The sequence below is a fragment of the Castor canadensis genome, chromosome 13, assembly GCF_047511655.1.
Source record: "Castor canadensis chromosome 13, mCasCan1.hap1v2, whole genome shotgun sequence".
Classification (NCBI taxonomy): Eukaryota; Metazoa; Chordata; class Mammalia; order Rodentia; family Castoridae; genus Castor; species Castor canadensis.
Window position 1 is genome coordinate 22894028 of NC_133398.1, and position 22269 is coordinate 22916296.

At 36.9% G+C, this 22269-nt stretch overlaps 2 protein-coding genes across 3 annotated transcripts in view; one reads left to right on the forward strand and one right to left on the reverse strand.

Annotated features, from left to right (window-relative positions):
- The window catches only part of Shoc1 (shortage in chiasmata 1), a 103616-nt gene extending 91040 nt beyond the window's left edge, over positions 1–12576 (forward strand). Inside the window, exons 24-29 of the mRNA XM_074051260.1 lie at positions 231–352; positions 1038–1131; positions 5374–5505; positions 6852–7001; positions 7695–8655; positions 12303–12576. Of these exons, the coding sequence (XP_073907361.1) occupies positions 231–352; positions 1038–1131; positions 5374–5505; positions 6852–7001; positions 7695–8655; positions 12303–12403 (1560 nt within the window). The 3' untranslated portion in view covers positions 12404–12576. The remainder of the gene's footprint in view (positions 1–230; positions 353–1037; positions 1132–5373; positions 5506–6851; positions 7002–7694; positions 8656–12302) is intronic.
- A 2895-nt stretch (positions 12577–15471) lies between these two features.
- On the reverse strand, positions 15472–22243 carry Gng10 (G protein subunit gamma 10). Of its 2 annotated transcripts, none has more exons than XM_020173824.2 (3): positions 22094–22243; positions 17478–17609; positions 15472–16470 (listed from the first exon to the last, which is right to left on the reverse strand). In XM_020173824.2, the coding sequence occupies exons 1-2, from the start codon at positions 22172–22174 to the stop codon at positions 17484–17486; spliced, it is 207 nt and encodes a 68-aa protein (XP_020029413.1). In that variant the 5' UTR covers positions 22175–22243; the 3' UTR covers positions 15472–16470; positions 17478–17483. The 2 variants fall into 2 exon arrangements, with proteins under 2 accessions (XP_020029413.1, XP_020029412.1); XM_020173823.2 differs by having other exon boundaries at positions 15472–16473.
- Between the last annotated feature and the right edge of the window lie 26 nt (positions 22244–22269).

The following is a 22269-nucleotide window of genomic DNA, read 5'->3' on the forward strand; positions in this document are numbered from 1 at the left end:
CTGGGGAGACTCATGAGCCTTTCTTGCTAAAGCTGTCATTTGTTTTATTAGGTCTACTGTAGGTTTTCCCCTACTACCAGTAGTATAATTTTAATTTTTCCACAAAATGGGAGTCCATACCCATGCTTCTTCTTAAGTTACCATTTACATATTATAGATTCTTGAAATATAATAATTTTGCAACACTATCTAACCTAATGAATCTGTTCATTTTCTTTATTTTCTAATAGGACCTAGAAGAACTGAATTATGAAAAAGCATCAGACAATATCATTATGAGATTGATGGCATTATCATTTCAGTACAGCTATTGTTGGATAATATTTTACACCAAGGAAACATTAAATTCAGAGTAAGTAAACATTTCTTCGTCTAAATTCATGTTCTTATTTCTTGTTCATTTCTCTCCTTTGAATAGAAATAGTTATGCACATTTTCTCCTTGCCCATCTAGTTTGCTTTAAGTTAGGGATTCTTAATATGTAGGCATGCTAGGAAAGCAAATGAGAACTTAGATATGACACATATTCCCCTGGACATTCTGTGCTACTCATCCTCTCCTTCCCCATCTCACTAAGAATCACTGCTTTAAGTGTTTTATTACTTTGTAACTCTGGACTTGTCTGCTAGAAGATAAATCATTTTTAAATTACATCCTTCTAAATTTCATTAAATATATCTTATACTTTCTTTCATTGATGTGCTTAATTGGTGTACTCCACTGATGGAGTATCCTAGTTTGCAGGCTTTGGTCCATAAGGCTAATAAGGGGATGAATTAAATTTTTCTCCTCACCCCACACTTCCCCCCACTACATATCCTTAGCATTCCCTAGCTTTAACAGTACTGTTAAAGAATGGAGGTGAGTATGTTTTTTCAAAAGAGTACAGAATGCACAAAAAAGCATGAGTCTACCATACTAGGATTGTCTTAGCCGGTTTATTCTACTAATATTACAAAATGTGGAAAACAGTGAATTCTTAATAAAAACAGTCATATGTCAAGTGAGTAGATGCATGGTAATATAATTCTTCTTAGGTACTATCTTACAGAAAAGACACTTCATCATCTAGCACTGATTTATGCAGCTTTGGTTTCCTCTGGTCTTAAATCTGAAGAACTGGATGTAAAGGTATATTTTCCTGTATGTTTGTTCATAAGCACTTTTCACAAACCAAAATTATACTCACACTCAAGTGCCCAGTAGGAATAACATTAAATAAGCAAATTAAAAACTGTTTAAAAGTTAAATAAATAACAATTTCAAATTTATAAATACTTTTACCACTTTAACTTCTGTTTTAAAGGCTTTTGGGTTAGACTGGAGGTGTGGCTCAAGCAGCAGTGCCTTCTTTGCAAGTGCGAAGCCCTGAGTTCAAACACCAGTCCCACCAAAAAAAAAAAAGCTTTTAGTTTAGTTAATTTAAAAACAAATCAAATTTTATATCTGAATTACTATTTATATTTTTCAAATACATGTCAGAATACAAATAAAAATATCCACTCATCAAAAAATTTCATTATGAAAAATGTACTAAATTTTTATCTGCTATGTAATAGAAATGTTATGACATATGAGTAAGGTAATATACATTGGTGGTCTCTCATCAGTCTCCTTTCTTGGCCCCTTTTTTCAGTGTCCTCTGAAATTTAGACATTTGTCTATATTCAGGCCTTAGCATTCATATCTGTTATCACTTCACATTCTTTCTTTTAAGAACTCGGCCATTCTCACAGCCTTAACTTTAATTTCTGAGTACAATACTTAATTTTTTTCCCTGATACTTCTTAATGTCTGTGCCTGTATTCTAGTAGTCAACTGGAAATCTCCACATAAATATCCCACAAATACTTCAAATCAGCATGTCCAACGTACAGTTCATTCTCCCTCCAGCTTAGTTTGTGGATCACTCTTTCAGTTTAATCAGTAGCTAAGTCCTCTTTTTAATTCTGCAGTATTTCTAGAATATGTCTCTCCTTCTACTCCCAGTGCTATTTCTCTATATTCAGGCCTCCATTGCCTCTCATTTGAATTTGTAAGTACTTTCCTAACTAATCACCATTTTTCTATTCTTCCCCACTCCATCATATATAAATAGCAATTACATTTCTGATGCACAGCTGTAAAAATTTCACTCCCTAGACTATCAGCTTCTGAAGAAGACATGTCTGTTCAGTGTCGTATGACTGGAACCTGGCACAGTGCCAAGTCTTGATGAGCATTTGCCCTAAGTTGAATTTTCTTGCTCAAAAACCTTCCATAGTTTCCTAATTCATTCAAAATATGGCTTAAACTCACCTGGATTCAAATTCCTCACAATTTGGCCCCCTGTTAATCCTTCCTTTAACATCATTTTACTCACCATTTCCTGCACATATTCCCCACATCAGCACCCCCCACCCACTGCATGAACATCATTCTGGCCTGCCTTCCCCTGGGAATGCTATTCTTCATGCCCTTACAGCTGCTTGTCAAGGTTCTTTCACACACAGCTCAAACACCATCTTCTTTTTTATTATTATTATTCATATGTGCATACAAGGCTTGGGTCATTTCTCCCCCCTGCCCCCACCCCCTCCCTTACCACCCACTCCGCCCCCTCCCCCTCCCCCCCTCCCCCCCTCGATACCTGGCAGAAACTATTTTGCCCTTATTTCTAATTTTGTTGTAGAGAGAGTATAAGCAATAATAGAAAGGAACAAGGGTTTTTGCTGGTTGAGATAAGGATAGCTATACAGGGAGTTGACTCACATTAATTTCCTGTGCGTGTGTGTTACCTTCTAGGTTCATTCTTTTTGATCCACCCTTTTCTCTAGTTCCTGGTCCCCTTTTCCTATTGGCCTCAGTTGCTTTTAAGGTATCTGGTTTAGTTTCTCTGCGTTAAGAGCAACAAATGCTAGCTAATTTTTTTAGGTGTCTTACCTATCCTCACCCCTCCCTTGTGTGCTCTCGCTTTTATCATGAAACACCATCTTCTTAAAGAAATTTGCCCCAGCCATACCCTCTCAGAATAAATCTCACTTACACTCCATGTCTTTATTATAGCATGAAGTGTTATTTATACGTCCTCTACCCTGAAAGGTAAGAAGTAGGTCCTTCAGAGGCAGCTAGCACAGTACTTAAATATATTTAACAAACATCTACTAAATAGAATTAAATCATAGCACAACTTGTTAATATCAACAAATGAACTGTTAGAAACAGAATTCCAGATAATTTTGATCTCATGATGCATGTTAAGCATAGGAATAAAAATTTTAGAAAAGTTAACAAAATAAACAAGTGGCAAATATAAATTTGTCTTTTATTCATTCAAGTGAGGCTTCACCCCTTAACTAGCATCTCTCAGTACATGGTAAAAATTGTATTACAGTAGAGTTTAGAAATTATTTATTCTTCTATACATAGGACATACCAGTAAATAGCATTGTACTCAGGTACAGTGACATGGTCCAGAGAGGGCATTTGGGAATACTGTCAAGGCACAATCCATCCCAAACAAAGGTCTGCTTCCACCTAGATGAAACTACCCAAATTTTTTTCAGGTTTTATGTAATAATCTAAAAAGTGGGTTAAGTTTTTCATGAACTTTGAGAAGCAACTATGGTCAGTTTGCTCTTATTCATAAGCCTTTTCTTGCCCTGAGTTGATGACATCATTATATTAAAAGAGGCTCCCTGGTCTCTTAAGAGGACATCAGTATGATGTCCTGTTTTCAGACATCTGAAGAGCTTACCCATAAAAGAAGAATCAGACAGTGTAAGTACATTTTCTTAAAAAAGAAAATGCTGCTCGTAGTGTCCTGTTAAATGTTACTCTAATTTTTAGAAAGTTCTATAAATTTCTTATGAATCCTCTTTGTAGAAAAAAGCATAAGTATACATATGCAAACTTTTGAAAATAATTTAAGAGTTTGAATTATTATCTTATTATCTTGAATCACCCAAGTCTAAGAATGAGCCCCAGAATTCCTGCCCTAATTAAGGTAATGCTCACTATCACAGTTATAAAAATATTCCTTTTAAAATAAAGTTTATATTTAAATGACAATGTCATATCTTCTCCAAACATCCAAACTCGAAGTAAAATATAATATTAAGTTGTGTATCTGTGCACTCTATGTATTTTTATAATTTAAAAGTCCTCTTTTAGAATATAGACTCTCCACGTATACACTAACAGTTCTATATTTGTTATTCTATGGAATAGAATATGATCATAATTATTTTCTAGATTTGTACTATGTGTGTGTGTATATGTCTGTTTTGCTGTGACCCAAGACCAGGGCCCTGGGCACACAAGGCAAACACTCTACCATGAAGCTGTGTTCCCAATCCCCTTGAACTTTTTCCTTAAATTTCCACTACAGTGTAGGATTTCTTTTTCTAAGATGGGGTCTTGCTGTGTTGTCCAGGCAGGCCTTGACTTGTGATCCTCCTGCCTCAGCTTCTCAAGTAGCTGGGATTTAGGTGTGTGGCACCACACCGCTGACAGGATTCTTACATTTCTAAGAGCTAATTACTTAGGGCAATGTGTTCTCTGTCCATGTTAAACTGTTAATCTATGAACTAGCTTTCCTTCAACTGAATATTTATGAAAGGTAATTAAAAAGAAAAAGATAAATAAAAGCAGAAAAAAGTTGACATTTATGAAGAGTGAAGGGCCCAGAGAAAAACAGTGGCCGGCAGGGAATAGATATTACAAAGTTCTTTTTTAATAGTTAAGTTTAATATTCACTCACACACACACACACACACACACAAAAACACACTCTCACACTCTTACTCACTCACTTGCACTCACACTCTCTCACACACTCTCACAGTGTTTCAGCAGGTGTATCTTAGGATAATATTAGATGAACAATTCCCAAAACACTGGAATGACTACTCCAAATTAAAATCTTAATTCTTTTCTTTGTGAACACAACATCAAATTTATTTATGAGTATCTTTTATTTTTATCTTTGTTTTTGAAAAATATTGACTATATTTTAAAATTATTTTTAGATGAGAGCTATTAGGTTTAACCTAGTTATTAAAAACCATAATTTTAAAATATTAACTAATACTGTAAAATAGTAAATATTAAATTTAATAAATATTAATGAATATTTGGTTTAAATACTATATATTTTAAAATATTTTATTAACAAATGAAAAGTAGAAGTGAAGAAAACAATTTAGTTCCAAAATTAGAAGATACCAGAATGTCATATTTAAAGAAAATTGGTTATCCTCACAAAATATTGTGGGTTTCACACAGATACAGTAATAAATTATATCTAAAATACTGTTAACCCACTGTTTTAAATTTCAAACTATTTTTGAATGCTGCATTTTAAAATCTAACATATGAAAATGTATATTTTAGCTTATCTTTACCCCAGGAGTCAAAGAGACTGCATTGATAATTCGTCAAATTGCTGACCACAATTTGATGACCTCGAAGAGAGATCCTCATGAATGGCTGAATAAGTCCTGGCTTGAAGTTTCACCGTCTAAGGTTTATTTTTCTAAATGTATAAATCAGATGTTTGCAAAGCAAAATATAAATATATGTATTTTAATTTCCTTTCTTTTTTTGTGGGGGAGATACTTTTCTTTGGGAGGTTTGAACTTAAGGCCTCACACTTGCTAGGCAGGTGCTCTTCTACTTTAGCCACACCCTCAGCCCTTTTTTGCTTTACTTATTTTTTGGAAGGCTCTTTTGTTTTTGTCCAGGGCTGACCACAGATTGCATTATCTTCCTACCTGTGGCTTTCCATATAGCTGGGATCATAGGCTTGCACCACCATGCCCACTTGCTTGGTGTTGGGGGCGTGTCTTAACTAATTTTTTGCCCAGGCTGGCCTCAAACTGTGATCCTCCTGATTAACACTTCCTTTTTTTTTTTTTCTTTTTCTTTTATTATTCATATGTGCATACAAGGCTTGGTTCATTTCTCCCCCCTGCCCCCACCCACTCCCGCCCCCTCCCTCTCCCCCCCCCCACCGCCTCAATACCCAGCAGAAACTATTTTGCCCTTGTTTCTAATTTTGTTGTAGAGAGAATATAAGCAATAACAGGGAGGGACAAGGGTTTTTGCTGGTTGAGATAAGGATAGCTTTACAGGGCATTGACTCACATTGATTTCCTGTGCATGGGTGTTACCTTCTAGGTTAATTCTTTTTGATCTGACCTTTTCTCTAGTACCTGTTCCCCTTTTCCTATTGGCCTCAGTTGCTTTTAAGGTATCTGCTTTAGTTTCTCTGCGTTAAGGGCAACAAATGCTAGCTAGTTTTTTAGGTGTCTTACCTATCCTCACCCCTTCCTTGTGTGCTCTCGCTTTTATCATGTGCTCATAGTCCAATCCCCTTGTTGTGTTTGCCCTTGATCTAATGTCCACATATGAGGGAGAACATACGATTTTTAGTCTTTTGGGCCAGGCTAACCTCACTCAGAATGATGTTCTCCAATTCCATCCATTTACCAGCGAATGATAACATTTCATTCTTCTTCATGGCTGCATAAAATTCCACTGTGTATAGATACCACATTTTCTTAATCCATTCGTCGGTGGTGGGGCATCTTGGCTGTTTCCATAACTTGGCTATTGTGAATAGTGCCGCAATAAACATGGGTGTGCAGGTGCCTCTGGAGTAACCTGTTAACACTTCCTTAATAGCTGGGATTACAGGTTTGAAACACTGTGCCCATCTTATTTCCTTTCTGATAACATTTATTTTCCAGGTGCCCTAAATTAAGCAGAAGGTTAAAAGACAAAAATTTTAATTTGCTGGAATGAGTAAAGTAAAATGGATCACTTTCAAAAGACTTCTGGCTGATTATTCCTTAAACTTTTTTTTTTAGGAAGAAATGTACTTACTTGATTTTCCGTGTATTAACCCATTGGTGGCTCAGCTCATGTTAAGTAAAGTACCTTCACTGCATTGGTTATTATCTGCAACTCTGTGTCAACTTCAGGAAGTCCTACCTGAAGTTCCAGAAAAAGTGTTAAAGGTTAGTTAAGATCCATGCACTTACATGAGTTTACTTCCTTTCCATTTGAGTATCTATCCAACTTTGTTTTGGACTTCACATAGCAAAGAAATGATTTACTTGAACTAAGTTTCCCATAGAATTCTCATTAACTGTCAATCACATTTTACATTTTTAAGCTATTTTATATAGATAATTCAGTAAAGTTTATCATACTTTGAATCATTTTGAAATAATATTGTGCCCATAAATATTCAGTTATGTACCCTATTCACACGTGTTTACACTACCTCTTCCAAAATTCTGAGGTTCTTTCATTATAGCAGGTAAGAGAACTTAAGTCTTATTGGTAATATTTAAAAATTCTTATCAAGGAAATAGTATGCATGTATGTATAACCTGTGTGACTAGAAATTCTGTTGCATTTTCTGGGAACCTAAAACTGCTCTAAAAAATAAATTCTATTACAAATTCAATTATAAGTGATTAAAAATAGATGCAAATTATAAAAGTATTCCTTTTAATAGAGCCCAGATATTTTATTCCTAACACATGGATCAATATATTGTCTATGAATAGACTATTTATATGTTGCCTTCTTTCCACATAGATAAGCATCATTATCCATATGATATACTTTCTGTATGATAAGCATCATTTTTTTAACTAGGCTGATGTTTGTGTTGTATTGATTAATTTTTTAAATTTTTTTAGCATTTTTGTAGCATCACTTCCTTATTCAAGATTAGTTCTTCCTCCATAACAAAATCACCTCCAACTTCATCACCTCAGGAAGGTAGAAATCAAACTAGTGCCTTTACTTCTCAGAGTTCAGCTTCTGGTTCTTCAGACTCTGTCATTCAAGAACATAGTAGATACCACTCATATTCAGAATTAGAAGAAACAGTACAGGAAGACATAAATGCTACTTCAAACTATAACTCTTCTTTTATGGAACTAAGAGAAATGTCATGCATTTTACCACCTACAACATCCTGCACTAAGACCAGCTATTGGAAAAACTCCAGTTGTAGCCCTAACACGGTACAAAATAATCCTTTTCTGATTAATACAGACTCTAAGAAAGCTTTTGGCAATGCCTTTCCAGACCAGAATGATTCAGAGTCTGATGTCTTTTCTTTGGGTGTAACACAAATAAATTGTGACAAAAGAATATTACCCGATGACACTCAGAGGAGAATTATCCCTAATTTTATAAATTACCACGAAAAGGGACTCCCTCAAGCAAAAAGAACCACAAATAAAGAAGTGTCTGCCCCTATTTTTTCACTGGAAGGGTCTCAGTCTCCTCTTCATGGAAACTTTAAGAAAAATGTATGTGGAAGACAGAACCACTCATTTGACTTAAAATATGGAGCAGAGACTACCTATGACAAATGGTTCTCTCAAAAAGATAATGTACTTACTAATCAGCAAAAACGTCTATCTGATGAATTAGAAAGCTTCACGTGTGAAAGTTCAAGTGCTATGACTGAAAAGACTTTCCGGAGAAAATTGCCATCTGTTCCCAGTTTGGATTTATTCTGTACTTCTAATTCTGATGTAAATGAAGAATTCAACAGTCTTTACTTGTACCAAAGAGCTGGAAAACATTTAGGTCAGAAAAGGCACTCTGAATCTTCGTCTAACTCAGGAGACAAGGAATCATTGACAGGTAACACTTAATAGTCGAAAAAACTACTTTCAATTTTAATTTTAAAAGATAGAACCATCTCCAAATTTTAATAAAATTTCTGTTTTAATTATCACACTTAAAATTCTCCAGTAACTTTTGAGTCAAAGAGAAAAATCAGAACTTGTGGATTAAGAAAATAAATGCAAAGAATATATGTCAAATTGTATAGCTTTAAATGAACTAAGCATTCAGTTTAAGAATTTAAAAATAAAAAGCTGAGCAAATCTAAGCAGGAGATTAAATCAACAAAGATTAAACAGAAGAATCAGTGAATTAGACAATTAGACTCTGTGGGGTCCATATATTTCATTGGCTGTATTCATTAAGATGTTACAGCCAGGTGTGGTAACGCAGGTCTATAATTCCTGCTACTTGGGAGGTTAAAAATAGGATCTCATGCCTAGGACAGCCCTGGGCAAAAGTGTGAGACCTATCTGAAAACAAACTGAAAGCAAAAAGATTGGGCTAAATGCTTGCCCCAAGTGGAGAGGGGGAAAAGACTCCAGACACTATTCTAAGCCCTTTATGCAAATCATTAATGCTAACAATTCTATTACTATCTAATATCTAATTAGATAATACCATTATTAAATTCACTTTGATGTTTCTGGCTTGTCTGAACATTTTAGCATTATCAACTTTTAAAAAGGACACTTTTATACATTTTCTTTCTGTCATTTCTTATTTTCATGGCCACATAAATGTGGCCTTAACATGATGGAAAAGAGGTAGAGGGGTGGAAAAAGAGAGGAATTTAAATTTCAAAACTTCTCTTTTTCATGAGCCCTGAGAGAAACCCAGGAAAACTTGCTTTCTTTGTTTTATTAAAAGAGGGCCTCCCAAAGTGTCCATGCTCTGGAACTCACAAACTTGAATTTGTTCCCATTTAATAAATCATAACGTGTTTTGTTCCTGATTTTTATAGGAAATGTTCTATCCCTAGTTTTTTTCAGTATCTTTGGTGAGGAATAGATGCTGAACTGTATCCAAAGTCTCTTTAGTACATACCTATTGGGAAAAAAAAATCAGATGTGTTTTTTCCGTTGATCTATTGCTGTCAATAATTATAAGGTTACTAATATTAATACATTATGTAGTATAATATTACTAATATTAATATCATAGAATGTGTGCCAATTCTATGATAAACCTAATTGAATTTTAAGGTATGGTCCTTTTAATATGCTGTTAAATATGGTTTCTAATATTTATTAATGATTTTCATATCCATATTCATGAAATAAGTCTATTGTGCTCTTTATTTGTGCTCTGTCTTATTTTGTTGTAAAGGTTATGTTTGTTTCATAAATTAACTACTTAAAAAATTTCATCCTTTTTCTACTCTGCAACAAATTAAACATGTGAATTACTATATATGCATGAACACAGAGGACTCCTATGTATAACATGACTCTCCCATTTTCTCAATGGGAAGATCCCAGAAATTGTTTTTAAATTCTAACATTAAAGCTTTTAGGTTCATAGATGAAACAGTAAAATATATACCTTTATTTTAATTAATTTTGTTGTAAATAAATATTTTAAATCTCATATATAATGTTCATTTAGAAATAGTGCTAATTTCTAAATATTTCCATAAAGTAATTGTATTAATATATTTCACTTGAACCTTTAATGCTAGTATCTATACTCTCAGTATGGCAAATGTTGTCTTATTTACTGTGCTTTTCCATAGCACGTCACTATGTCCAAATTCACTGTTAAGATTTAACACTTTTCAAATTAATACTGGCACAGCCTTGGAATTTTTTCCAAAGCCATTGCCATGAACTTGAAATGATTTTCTGTTTGTCCTGTAGATTGTGTTTGTGATGTTTATGACATAGTTAATTACTATACTGCTTTTTAAACTTGCTTATAGTGGCATCCAGTTCTTGCAGTTATGAGATGATGTCCCTAGGAATGATTATAAAACTGTTTTTTTTTTTACTGAAAAAAATCAATCAGCCTCTGTAAGTATCTAAATCTAGGACATTTTAGGGTAATGTGTCATGTAATAAGGACATGTAAAGTGGCCCTCACCTCCTGTCATGCCTCAGGGCTTATAAATTCCACAACATTACAGGTATAGGATAAGGAGCAGACTTACTGAGAGAAAACTTGAAAGCAAAGAGTCTTTAAAATGGTATGTTAGAAACTGGAATGGAAGCTGGAAAAAAACTTCTAATACTATTTTTTAACATGGTGTTCTAACTTTTCTAATTAATCTGTTGTTGTAATTTTACTTTGTGTCAATAGTAGGAGTTTTATGCTATTGCAGGTTTTTTTCTTTTTTTTTTTTTTAATTTTGTTATTTCTAACATAACTACATTGTGGTCAGTTTGTGTTGAATTCCTTCCATTTATTCTTGATGACTCTTTATCATGCCACCTTGGCAAATATGTAGTGAACTTTTTTCATACTCTCCAAAATGCTAGCACTTTCTTCAAGAGTATTTTCATCTGTGAATCTATGAGGGATGCTTTGTGTTAGTTAACTTGGGATTTGTGGGTGCTTTCTATATTTGAATATATGGATATACATTTAGGAATAATATATAGATAACAATAGATGATAAATGAATGGGAATTACTAAGTTGGTACAAAAGATAAATTCATTTCATAGGAAAGTTTCCTGTCAAACATAGAAAAAGAAGTTTAAGTATTTTTACAAATATTAGACTTGGCTGTCAGGACTATTATTCAGAAAACAACTCAATTTTATCATGTTAATACTTGAAATCAGCCATGATAGGAGTCTGTATAACACAGAAACTGGCAGTCACTACAAATCAGGCCTTCCCTCCTCACCTGCCCTCCCTCCCCAATCTCACTCCAAGAGCTGGTTGCTAAACATTTACCAGCACACTCCTGGTGCCAGCACAGGCTCTCCCACAGCTTTACAGAGAGGAACCAGGGTCCTAGCATCATTAACACTGTGATTATTCGTATGTGTAAACATATTCCTTAATTGAAGCTAAAGATCTATTTTCCACACATGAATTTAGATTGATCTCTAAACACAGCATTTAGTGAATATGATCCCCCCATACTAAAGGCTATAGATGTTCATGAGAAGAATAGCCAAAGTGACAAAAGAACAGAAATGGGAAAAACAAAACAAAAAAGAAACTGACAGAAAGAATTGCATCACTTTCACAACACAGACTGAAGGTATACAGATACCAGGGAATATGTCTTTGATTGAGGTTCAGAGTCAATCAGTGAGCCTCTAACTTGTATTCTAATCTATGAGGATGCATTGGAAACCTTCAGGAGCCAGGAAGCCCTGCCTGAGTTGATTCCTAAATCATTTCAGAAAAAATACTAAACCAGGAGAGACCTTAAAGATCATATAGTATAATTCCTCAGAAGAGGAAATTGAAAATCCAGGGAGATTTAACTATTTGCACAAGGTATGTGCATACTAATTTTTAGTACTAGACCAGTAGCTATAGGTATATTTATGTTAAGATGTGATTATTAATATTTATTTATCCCAGTTTGGAAATTGTAATAGTATATGTGGATGACAAAGAGACAGTGACCACTTTAGTAGCTGGGGAAAAAAGCTACACTTTATTATTATATGCAGTAAATGTATTTCATTTTTCTCCTTTTAACAGGTTTAACATACTCACAATTACCACTACTCAAAAAACGACGTCTAATGTATGAAAAAGTCCCTGGACGAGGTGATGGACAAACTCGGCTAAGGTTTTTTTGAAAGGGGGAAGAACAGTGTTACATGCCATATTCTACTGCTTTTCATAATAATCCAGTAGCAAAATTATCTAGATTTGCTTATATATTAAAGAAAATACCATTATTTTTAGATGTTCTCAGTGTTTCTATAATTAAAATTTCATAATAAATATTCAGTTTTAAAGCTGGCATCTTTATAAGTAAAATATTTTGATTTATCAATTAGCATAATAATATTACATCCAAAATGTCTTCCAGATTAACCTAAACATCACAAGCCTTTCAATGAATACCTATCACAGTCTTGCCTTTTGAGTCAAGAAGTTGGTATCACCACAGTCAATCCTCTGACATCCAAAACTAGGGCAAAATTGGTTAGAGAAACTTACAATTTTAGTGTAGTCTTCTGTAAACAAAATTTAGAGACAAATGACTAAGAGGAAATGTTTGTAACCCAAATTATAAGAAAAGGATTTGCATTCCCAATACACAAAGAATTCCTACAAATTAGGCAGGTGAAGAGGCTCAAGCAGCAGAGCACCTGCCTAGCAACCACAAAGTCCTGAGTTCAAACCCCAGTACCACCAAAAAAAATGCCTATAAATTGATAGCAAAAGGCAACCTAATAGAAAAATAGGCAAAGTATATTAATAGATATTTCTCAGGAAAAATACAAAAATAGCCAATAAACATATGAAACAGTATACAGTTTCATTCTCTGTTAGACAAATGCAAATTAAAACACTAAGTTACTGTTTTACCTACCATATTTGCAAAATTTCGAAAATTCAAAAATATCCAGGGTCAGTATATTGGAGAAAAGAACACTTTATTTTATTATATATAAAACTTTTTAAAGCCCAGTTTGTGTTACACCAAGATAAAAAATGCACGTATATTTTGACTCAGGAGTTAAAATTTCTAGGAATCTGTCTTAAAGAAGTGTTCGATTATAAAATGAGGTCTATTTTAAGCACAATTAATAATAGGTAAAAATTATAGACAACAAAAATGCTATCAGGAGGGGAGCTACAGAATACCATGAAACCATTATGAAGAAAATCTGTGTGCTCTGACAAGGAAAGGTGTCTATAATATAAAGAGTGAAAAATGAAAAAAAAACAACAGAAAGCATTGTAATTACATTTCTTTGCTTTTTTCAAAAAGAAATCTTTGAAACTTTGAATTTTTTCCAAAAAGACAGATATATTAGGGAACAATTTGAGCATAGATGAATTTCACATTTTCTGATACATGATTTTGTTCACAAGAAAAACTAGGGGAACTCAAAAATTGTCCCCAACTAAAATGAGCCAGGAAGAAATACACAAAACACAAACATGTCATAAAGTCAGTGAGCCACTTCTAACCCAGCTCAGTGCCACATCTGGTGCTTCCACTTTCTGACTAGATAACCCTTTTCCCACCACCTCACAGTTAACTCACAAGTTACAACTTGGCCTCGAAGTCTGCACCCTCCTCTTTCTTTAATCACCCTCCTTTTCTCTCAGTTCTCTGCTGTTTTCTCTGTCTCTATTCTCTAACTGCTATCTCTTGAATTCTTCGCCTTGAGCAGAAGGGATCATAGCATGGTAGCTGGGCAGGCTGGCCAGTGGGAGACTGAGGCCTAGAGGTCCACCAGCAAATTTCAGGTCTTCTTCAAAACAAAGAGTCATATTTATTATAGTACAATGTAGTATAGTATAGTATAGTATATATACTGGAGTTTGAACTCAGAGCCTCATACTTACTTAAGCAGATACTCTACCACTTGTGCCATTCTGCCAGCCCAAGCTTTTGGTTTTTTGAGATAGATTCTCACTGTGTAGCCTAGGCTGGTCTCAAAATCATAATCCTCCTGCTTCTGCCTCCTTAGTGTGTGTGTGTGTGTGTGTGTGTGTGTGTGTTTGTGCGCGTGCACGCGTGTGCGCGCCACCATCCCCGGCTTCCATGCATTTTTTATAGTATTGTGAAAGTGGAAATGGTATATAGTTTCCATTTCCATTTTTAACCAGCTACTGCCAGTGTAGAAAATGTTTCTTATTTATACATACATATTTTGTATACAGCCAGCCTCCCAATATCTATTACAAATTCAAGTATTTTATAAACATAAATACACATAATATTTCATCTAAAATGTTTAAGCCATTCCATCTTCTTATCTTACTATATTACCTAAGACTTCCAAAGTAATGGTGATACATAGTGGTGATTAAAAATACCTTTGTCTTATTTCTGATATGCACAGTGTTTCAGTGTTTCACCATGTAGTACATCTGCTGTTGATTTTGATAAATTGTCTTTAATTTCTTTTTGCTATTTCATCAATCCACTTAGTTTTTATTCAGAATATTGAATTTTATCAAATAACTTTCTAGTACATTCATGTAATGAATTACATTGACATGTTAAATTAGCTTTGCCAGGTGCTATTTTCTCTTGATACACTACTGAATTTGATTTGCTTATATCTAGGACATTTACATCTGTATTCGAAATGAGATGTCTTTAGTTTCCCTAAACTATCTTACCCTGTTTTTGCTGAAGGGAAAAGTATAATCAAGAGAGAATTTTGTTTTTAATACAAATTTTGAAACATGATTATTATAAAGATGAGACATGCTTAAATGCTGATAGAAAGAATGAAATAGGTAGTTGAAGATAAAGCACAGGAAAGAAAATTGGTAGTATGAAATTTCAGAGAAGATAAAACATCCAGAGGAAAAACAAAGGGGGTGGAAAAAGAATATGTGAATTATGATTGGACAGAAGGTATCCAGAAGTTTAGTGGCTTCTAAGGGAAGGGAGAACCCCATCTGATGACTTCTGTTTTCTCTACTGTAACAAATATCTTTGACCTATGCTCAAAGATATTTCTTAATATTTGTGGGTTTATACATAGCTGTTTCAAAGAGCAGATGTTGCTAGTAATTGAGATATTTTTACATGTTATACACCTATCTGCTTTTCAGGACACTTTACAAAATTGTACAAAGACTTAACCACGATTTCACATTCCACTTCCAGCACTGAACACCACAAATAGAAATCCATGAAACCTTAAAAAACAAAATCAGACACAAAATATTGCTGTCATAGAAAATGATGAATTAGACAGAAATTTATTTCCAAGCTCTTCAACGATTATTGCAAACACAAATAAAGTATCCTCCTAAAACTGTCCCAAATTAAATCAAAGGCACATCATCCAAGTAAAATACTTGTGACATGAAGAATTCTTTTAGGTTGTAACATTTTCACATTACTTTGTTTTTAACCATTTGCAATGTTCTATATGTAGGTCACATTTTAAACATTCCTTAAAGATATAAAATAATGTAGTTGTCTAAAGATACAACCATGACTATAAAGTAAAGGAACTTAGGGGAAAAAAGATCAAACCTGCTTCATACACAAGATGGGGCAACCTAATACACAACATAACATTTTTTCAAACAAGTTTGCAAAGAAACATCTCCCCTACTTAATGTTAAAAATAAAACAAGTGAGAGTCTCATTTAAAAATTTAAAAATGAGAATCTTCTCATGTAAAAAATCAAGACATCATTTGATTAGTAAGCCTGTTCTTCTCCCCTAATTTTAGCTTTTCATGTTCTCATTTAATAGTTGTAAATTCATGAGAAAAGAACAACTTTTATTATAATACAAAAATCTTAGGAACAAGTTACAAATACTCATTTTTCAATAAACAAAAATGTTTTCCTTCCTAAAATGTAAACATCCAGTAAATAAAACCTACATGATAGTTCAGGTTTAACACCACCAGTAAACCACTCATAAAAGAGGTGTATTTTGGTATGTTTGGTAGTAAGGTTCTTTGTCTTAATAAAAAGCACTTCAGCAAAAAGAACTAGGCCATTATTATTTAAAACTATACTCCTTCACTTTGTTTCCTTGTTTAAGTAGAAAACCATTAATTCTGTAGAATGTTGGCTATAGGACCAGGCCACAGAAAAAGTGTGAAATGTCTAATAGTCATTTGGCTAGAGAAAAGTGTTTTCTTGAAACTTGGAGGCAGTCATTCATCACTTTGTGCTTGAAGGCATTCCTCACCGAACTTCCTCCCTACTGGAAAGAGAGTATGGTTGGTTTTCACATTGTAAGATTTATTCACAAAAGTAACTATTCATTAATTCATAAGCCACTTGTTATTCACACAGTAGAAAGTAACATTAATACCATAAAACATCCAAACAAAGGGGCAATGCTTTGTAAAAAAGAAAAATGCTGGAGTGGAGGCATGGCACAAGTGGTAGAGCACCTGCTTACTAAATGGGAGGCCCTGAGTTCAAGGGCTGTGGCTCCCCAAAAGAAAAGTACTATGCCAACATAAGACTATTATTTTAATACCTTAAATATATATACATTTTCCATTAACATGTACAACTGTACCTGGTAACAGAATTACTGCCTTCTTTTAAATGGGAACAATTTCCTTTTAAAAATATGTGAAAAAAGACCTAAGTAATCATCTTAAAAAAAAACACCTAATTTGAAATATGTTGGTCCCAAAACACTCTAACAATCTATAACCTTCTCCTCTTAAAAATAATAGCAGAAATATGAATAAGTCCTCAATATAAAATAGACTCATGACATTTCTAGTATGTCACCAGAAAAGGTGTTTTCATTTGTTATCAACTGTTAAATCTTTTTTTTAACTATTCACACCTTTCCCCAGTAGCTACATTTCTTCTTCCATTAAAACAAAGAAATATATTCTGAAAGCCATAGCTCTCATAGGCACAAGTGCATATCTCTGTAGAGTCCTTAGCTCAAGAGGCTGGTAACACAAAGCAACATATCACAACCTTGAGATGGTGAAAGGACAGAGAATGGGATTAAGGTCAAGAAATTACTACTAGTCTACTCATTACCTGACTATCAGCTCATCCGCACCAAAGATAACTGAGCTTCTACTAACTACCCTTCAAGGAAAGTTGTGCATTTTGCTAGTCTTTTAATTTAATTCCCCCAACAATAGTAGATATTCAACCTCAACTGCCCAAATCCTTTGGGAAACCCTGTGATAATGCCATGGCCCCAAGACAGCATGACATAGCACTACTCACCAGTCTTCAGAGTAGAGCACATGGTCTGTGGTCCCGGAAGGGATTGCTTCCAGCTGGAACACCAACCAGCAGGGCATCCTTGCAGGCGTTCTGAATGCAGTACTGCTGAAGCTCTGCAGCTGCCTGCGAGACCTGAAACAAAAGCACAACATATGACACACTGCTCACAGACAGATCTGGCCAGTAGTCATCTGATACCCTGAAAAACGATTATACAACCTGATAAAGGTTACACTTTTTGCAACATCCAAGTCTCTTTTATGCAGACTCTAATACCTGAATTCCAAAGAGGAAAGGCTATAATTTCTGATTGAACTTAGGATATTCTTGGCTTATTAGTTGTTTACAAAGGTAAGAAAGAGCTGTGTCTTTAATGCATTTAGAATCCTAGTTTTGAGACTGAACTAATAAAGAAATAGCTCATTCTCTATGAGAATGATTGATATAAAGTATGCAATGATATATCCAAATTTGCCATGTAAACAAACTGCTTTAATGTTTACAAGGTTGGAGTCTTACCCAGTCTGCTCCAAACAGGTGATAAAGTTCTTCCACCATGCCTATGAAATAATATAGTGTATTGGTTAAGAATGCAGTCTCCAGGGCTGGAGGTGTGGCTCGGTGGCAGAGTCACATGCCTAGCATGTGTGAAGTCCTAGATTCTACTCCCAATACCAAAGAAAAATAATAATACAGTCTCTAGAACAGGACTGCCCGGACTCAAATCCAGCTGTCACTATCCATAGAACCTTGGCCATGTTGCTTCTTACTACTTATTTCTCACCTGTGAAATGTTTTTAGTAATGGTATCTACCAGCTTGGGTCAATATGCCAAAGAGAGTGAGTTAACACAAAGTTCTTTGAATACTAACTCATAATTAGCAATACATTTGTTGCAAATTGCAAACATGGTCACAATTATTTTGCAGTTTTTTTCCACCAAGAGGTGAAACCTAGGCTGGTTTTGTGACTTGCTTTAACCAATAGAAAGTAGCAGAAGTATGGGCAAGTTCCTAATATAGACAAATTCTCAAAAATTTTTGTAGCAACCTCTTTTGTGACAGTTGGAACTCTAAGACCACCACCATCTTGAATGAACCCAACCTAACCTATTGGAGGTCTCATGGAAGAGAACCAGCCAGCCAATCCCAGGCACTCACCTACCAACCTCAGGACAGTGAATGAGGCTCCCTAGATCATGTATTAGACACCAGCCAAGCCTTCATCTAATTGCAGATGTACAAGAAAACCCAGCAAAGATAAGCAGAACTGTACATTTGAACCTAGCTCAAATTGTCGACCCAAGAATGTGACTTAAATGTTTTAAACTACCTAAGTTTTCAAGTGGCAGCAAAAACTGATGCCTTTTCCTTACCTTCTACTTGATGCATATTTCTTCTTGAAAGCTTTCTTCTCTATTTTTCTTGAAGTAAAAAGGTGTTTTGTATAAACTCACCCATACTGTACAAAAATGGCTCAAATTACTCTTCAAATATTACCTGTGTTAATTTTCCAAGCCCCCAAATAAGTGAAATATTAACTGCTGCTATGGCTTAGATATGATTTGAGTGTGTCCCTCAAGGATTCATGTGTTGAAATTTAATCCTTATTGTGAGGAATTAAAAGGATAGAAACTTAATCCAACTATTGTGCTTAGAGGTATAGCCTTTGGGAGGTGTTTAGGAGTAGATAATGTCATCAGGGCGGGGCCTCATGACTGAATACTGGAGTCTTTATAGGAAGAGGGGGAGAGACCAGAAGACACACATACACACACACACACACACACACACATGCTTGTCTCCTTCCATGTTGTACCCTGTGCCACCTTGGGAAGCTGCCGGCAAGAGGGCCATCACCAATAACGGCCCCTAGACCTTGGATCCTCTAGAACCATGGGCCAAAATAAACCTACCCAGTCTGTGGTATTCAGCTATTAGCAAGAAAAAACAGACTTAATTTAACTGCTTATGTTGCAGTTGCTACCAAGTTTCTGAAATGCCTTAGAAATTTTGGGTTTAACTAATGTAAAAATAGTTTAGTTTGTAATATATAAACACATACGGACTAATGTTTAAGGTTATTGTCCCTCAACAGGAATGCTGATATTTTCATATTAATCATGATTAGTGTTTTTATGTTATTTTAAAAGAAATTGAGAACCAATCATGCTTACTATTTCTGCATCAAGAGACTAGGTGAAGTGGAACTCCACACATGGTTGGATAGGAGACTATTTCCCAGGACACCTGGAGAAATGGGACTAAGTGGACCCTAGCCTAAAGATCATGGCCAAAAAGTCAAGGGCATATGTAGAGAAAACAGGAGTGGTCAGCATCTCTCTAGCAATATCAAGGGAGAGAAATTCTGGGTGGGGACAGACTGCCCGAACACCTGTAAGCTGTCCCCTGCCATGGAGGGAGGGGATTGTCTGACTCTGGGCTTGAGCCCAGGCTGCTCCAGAGGAGCCCTTGAAGGACAACAAGCATTCCAGTCAGTGGGAACGGATGTACTCTGTCATATACTAGAGAATTGGTGCTTAGTTTACTGACTTGATAGCAGGTCTGTCAAAGAGATGACATGTCTGGGTGTGCTAAGAATATCTGATGTTGAGCCCTGAAATGAGGTCGACCAGATTCTAGAATGTCGTGACTCCCTAAAGTGCTGCCTAAGAGAAGCCTGGCCAAGCACCATAGACCACACTACCATGAGTACACCACTTAAGCAAGCTTGTTATCTTACTGTTAAGTGCACTTGTTGAGACATTGTGCGTTTCACTTGAATTCCCTGGGTCTGGATCATCATTCACAATTATTTTCTAAGTATAGATATGATTATCTCCCCTAGCTACTTCACAGGGGAGGCAGGCATTTGAGTCCATTTTCCTTTCGACCTAGGTCTGCTGGGTCTTGAACATTTTTAACAACTGTAGTTTCAGTTCCCAACTTCCCCTCCTCAAACAACCCCCTCAATACAATCTGTACCTGCTCCACTTATGAAAGTATACAGTCCAGTACTGAACTCCAGACCACAACCTCTCCAACTCATCCAGGGTGATTCCTTTGTTCTCTTGCTCTTTGATGTCAGTGGGACAACAAAGCCATCACCTCAACTTTCGTTCCCTGTCACCAGAAGGCTGACTCTCTCTCTCTATCCAGTCCGGGTTCAGTCTCTTTCTGGCCATTCAAGCTCCTTGGCCTCTGACCCCATCCATCTTTCTGGCATACTTCTGCTCACCCACTACTCAGACCAACACCATCTACCTTACACACACACACACACACACACAGGACAATCTCAAGCAACTGGGCCTTCAGAGTCAAACACAATGTATCTGTCTATGGATGTGACTTCTCAGAGGGGCCTCCATTCCAACAGCCCTGCCCTCCCCCGGACACACACTTTCTACGCTAAGGCTCCACTAGTTCCCTTTCCCTTGTCCTAGCACACTTCACAAAGAAAATGTCACCACAGTTCATACTGAGAAACCTGTCTTTCCACATATCCCTGCCTCCTTCCTTCCTGATGCAGACGTGCCCTGCAATCCCATGCCCCACAGACTGCATGGTTACTTCTCCATTTGTTTCTTCCTCTTGACCTAAAAATATGTTCCTTCCTCTCAACTCCAAAATACATTTCCTAAATTAAAAAAAAGCTAGTTCCTCTTTAAAACTAGAGTTTTAAAAATCTGCGGAGTGTCTTCCAGTCCAGATTCTGCTTCTACTGTGACAGGGCCCTGAAACTCCTCAGTCCTAACTCTATGCCGTTACCTTGTGTTATAATAGTCACACCACTTATGTGCACTTTATTAACTTATCTTCCCCCATTAGAATCACCCTATCCCCTAGAACAGTGGGTACAGAGGAAAGGCACTCCTGAAGAAACAGACCATCAATGCACCTGCACACGCAGTCCACATATCCAGTGAGGCAAAACCAATGCCAACACTTGCTCACGGACCCTCCGCCAGAGGACTAGAACACGACGGGTCGGCCTCGGAGTTTAAAGCTCCCTCCTTCCTCGCCTTCTCCCGCTTCCTCTCCATCTGTTCCTCCGGGCCATCTGTTTCTGACTGGTGTCCTACGTGCAATGGGCCCCGCCTTTTCACACCCATCTGCCGCGTGCTCCAGGCTTCTGTCCATACAGCCCAGGGCCTCTCGGGAACGCCCACCAGCCCACAGATCCTAAACGGGGCTCAGTTCCCATCTCCCCCTTAGCATGGCAGCGCCATCCGTGCTGTCGCCGCGCAGAAACCTGCGCGTCCCTCCTCTCCCCCTCGCTCTCGTCCCATCCATCCATCCATCCATCCACCACCAGGGCTGTCCACTCAGCGGCCTCCCCGGCTCTGCTCCCCACCCTCCCGCACCGGCCGACTCCAGGCCGCCAGGACGCCGCCTGGGTTCCTGGTCCCCTCCGAGTCGCTGTCCACGCCGCAGCCCCCAGGGCGAGCCTCCGGGCGAGGGACGAGGGAACGCCCCTGGGGCCCTGGGAGCCGGCCACGCCCGCGGGGCCGCTTCGCCGGGCCTCCTCGGACGCCTGGGTCCGGCTGGGCCCCCCCAACCCCCGCCGCCCGCCTGGCCCTCGGACCCGGGTCCGCGAGCCGGGGCGGCCGTCACCTTGATGCGCTCCACGCCGGCCTCCAGCTTGAGCTGCTCCACCAGGCGCTGCAGGGCGCTCACGCTGGCCCCGGAAGACATGGCGGCGGCGCTGGCTCCCAGGGCGGCTGAGCTCGGCCGGGCTGGGCGGAACCGCCGGGCGCCGCCCCGCTCCCGCCACCCCCCTCCCCCTTCCC

Coding starts and splice junctions, on each gene's coding strand:
- Gng10 (XM_020173824.2), bottom strand. CDS start 22,174: ATGTCTTCCGGGGCCAGCGTGAGCGCCCTGCAGCGCCTGGTGGAGCAG. Junction 17,610..22,093: donor CCGGCGTGGAGCGCATCAAG/GTGACGGCCGCC, acceptor CTTTTGTTTCAG/GTCTCGCAGGCAGCTGCAGA.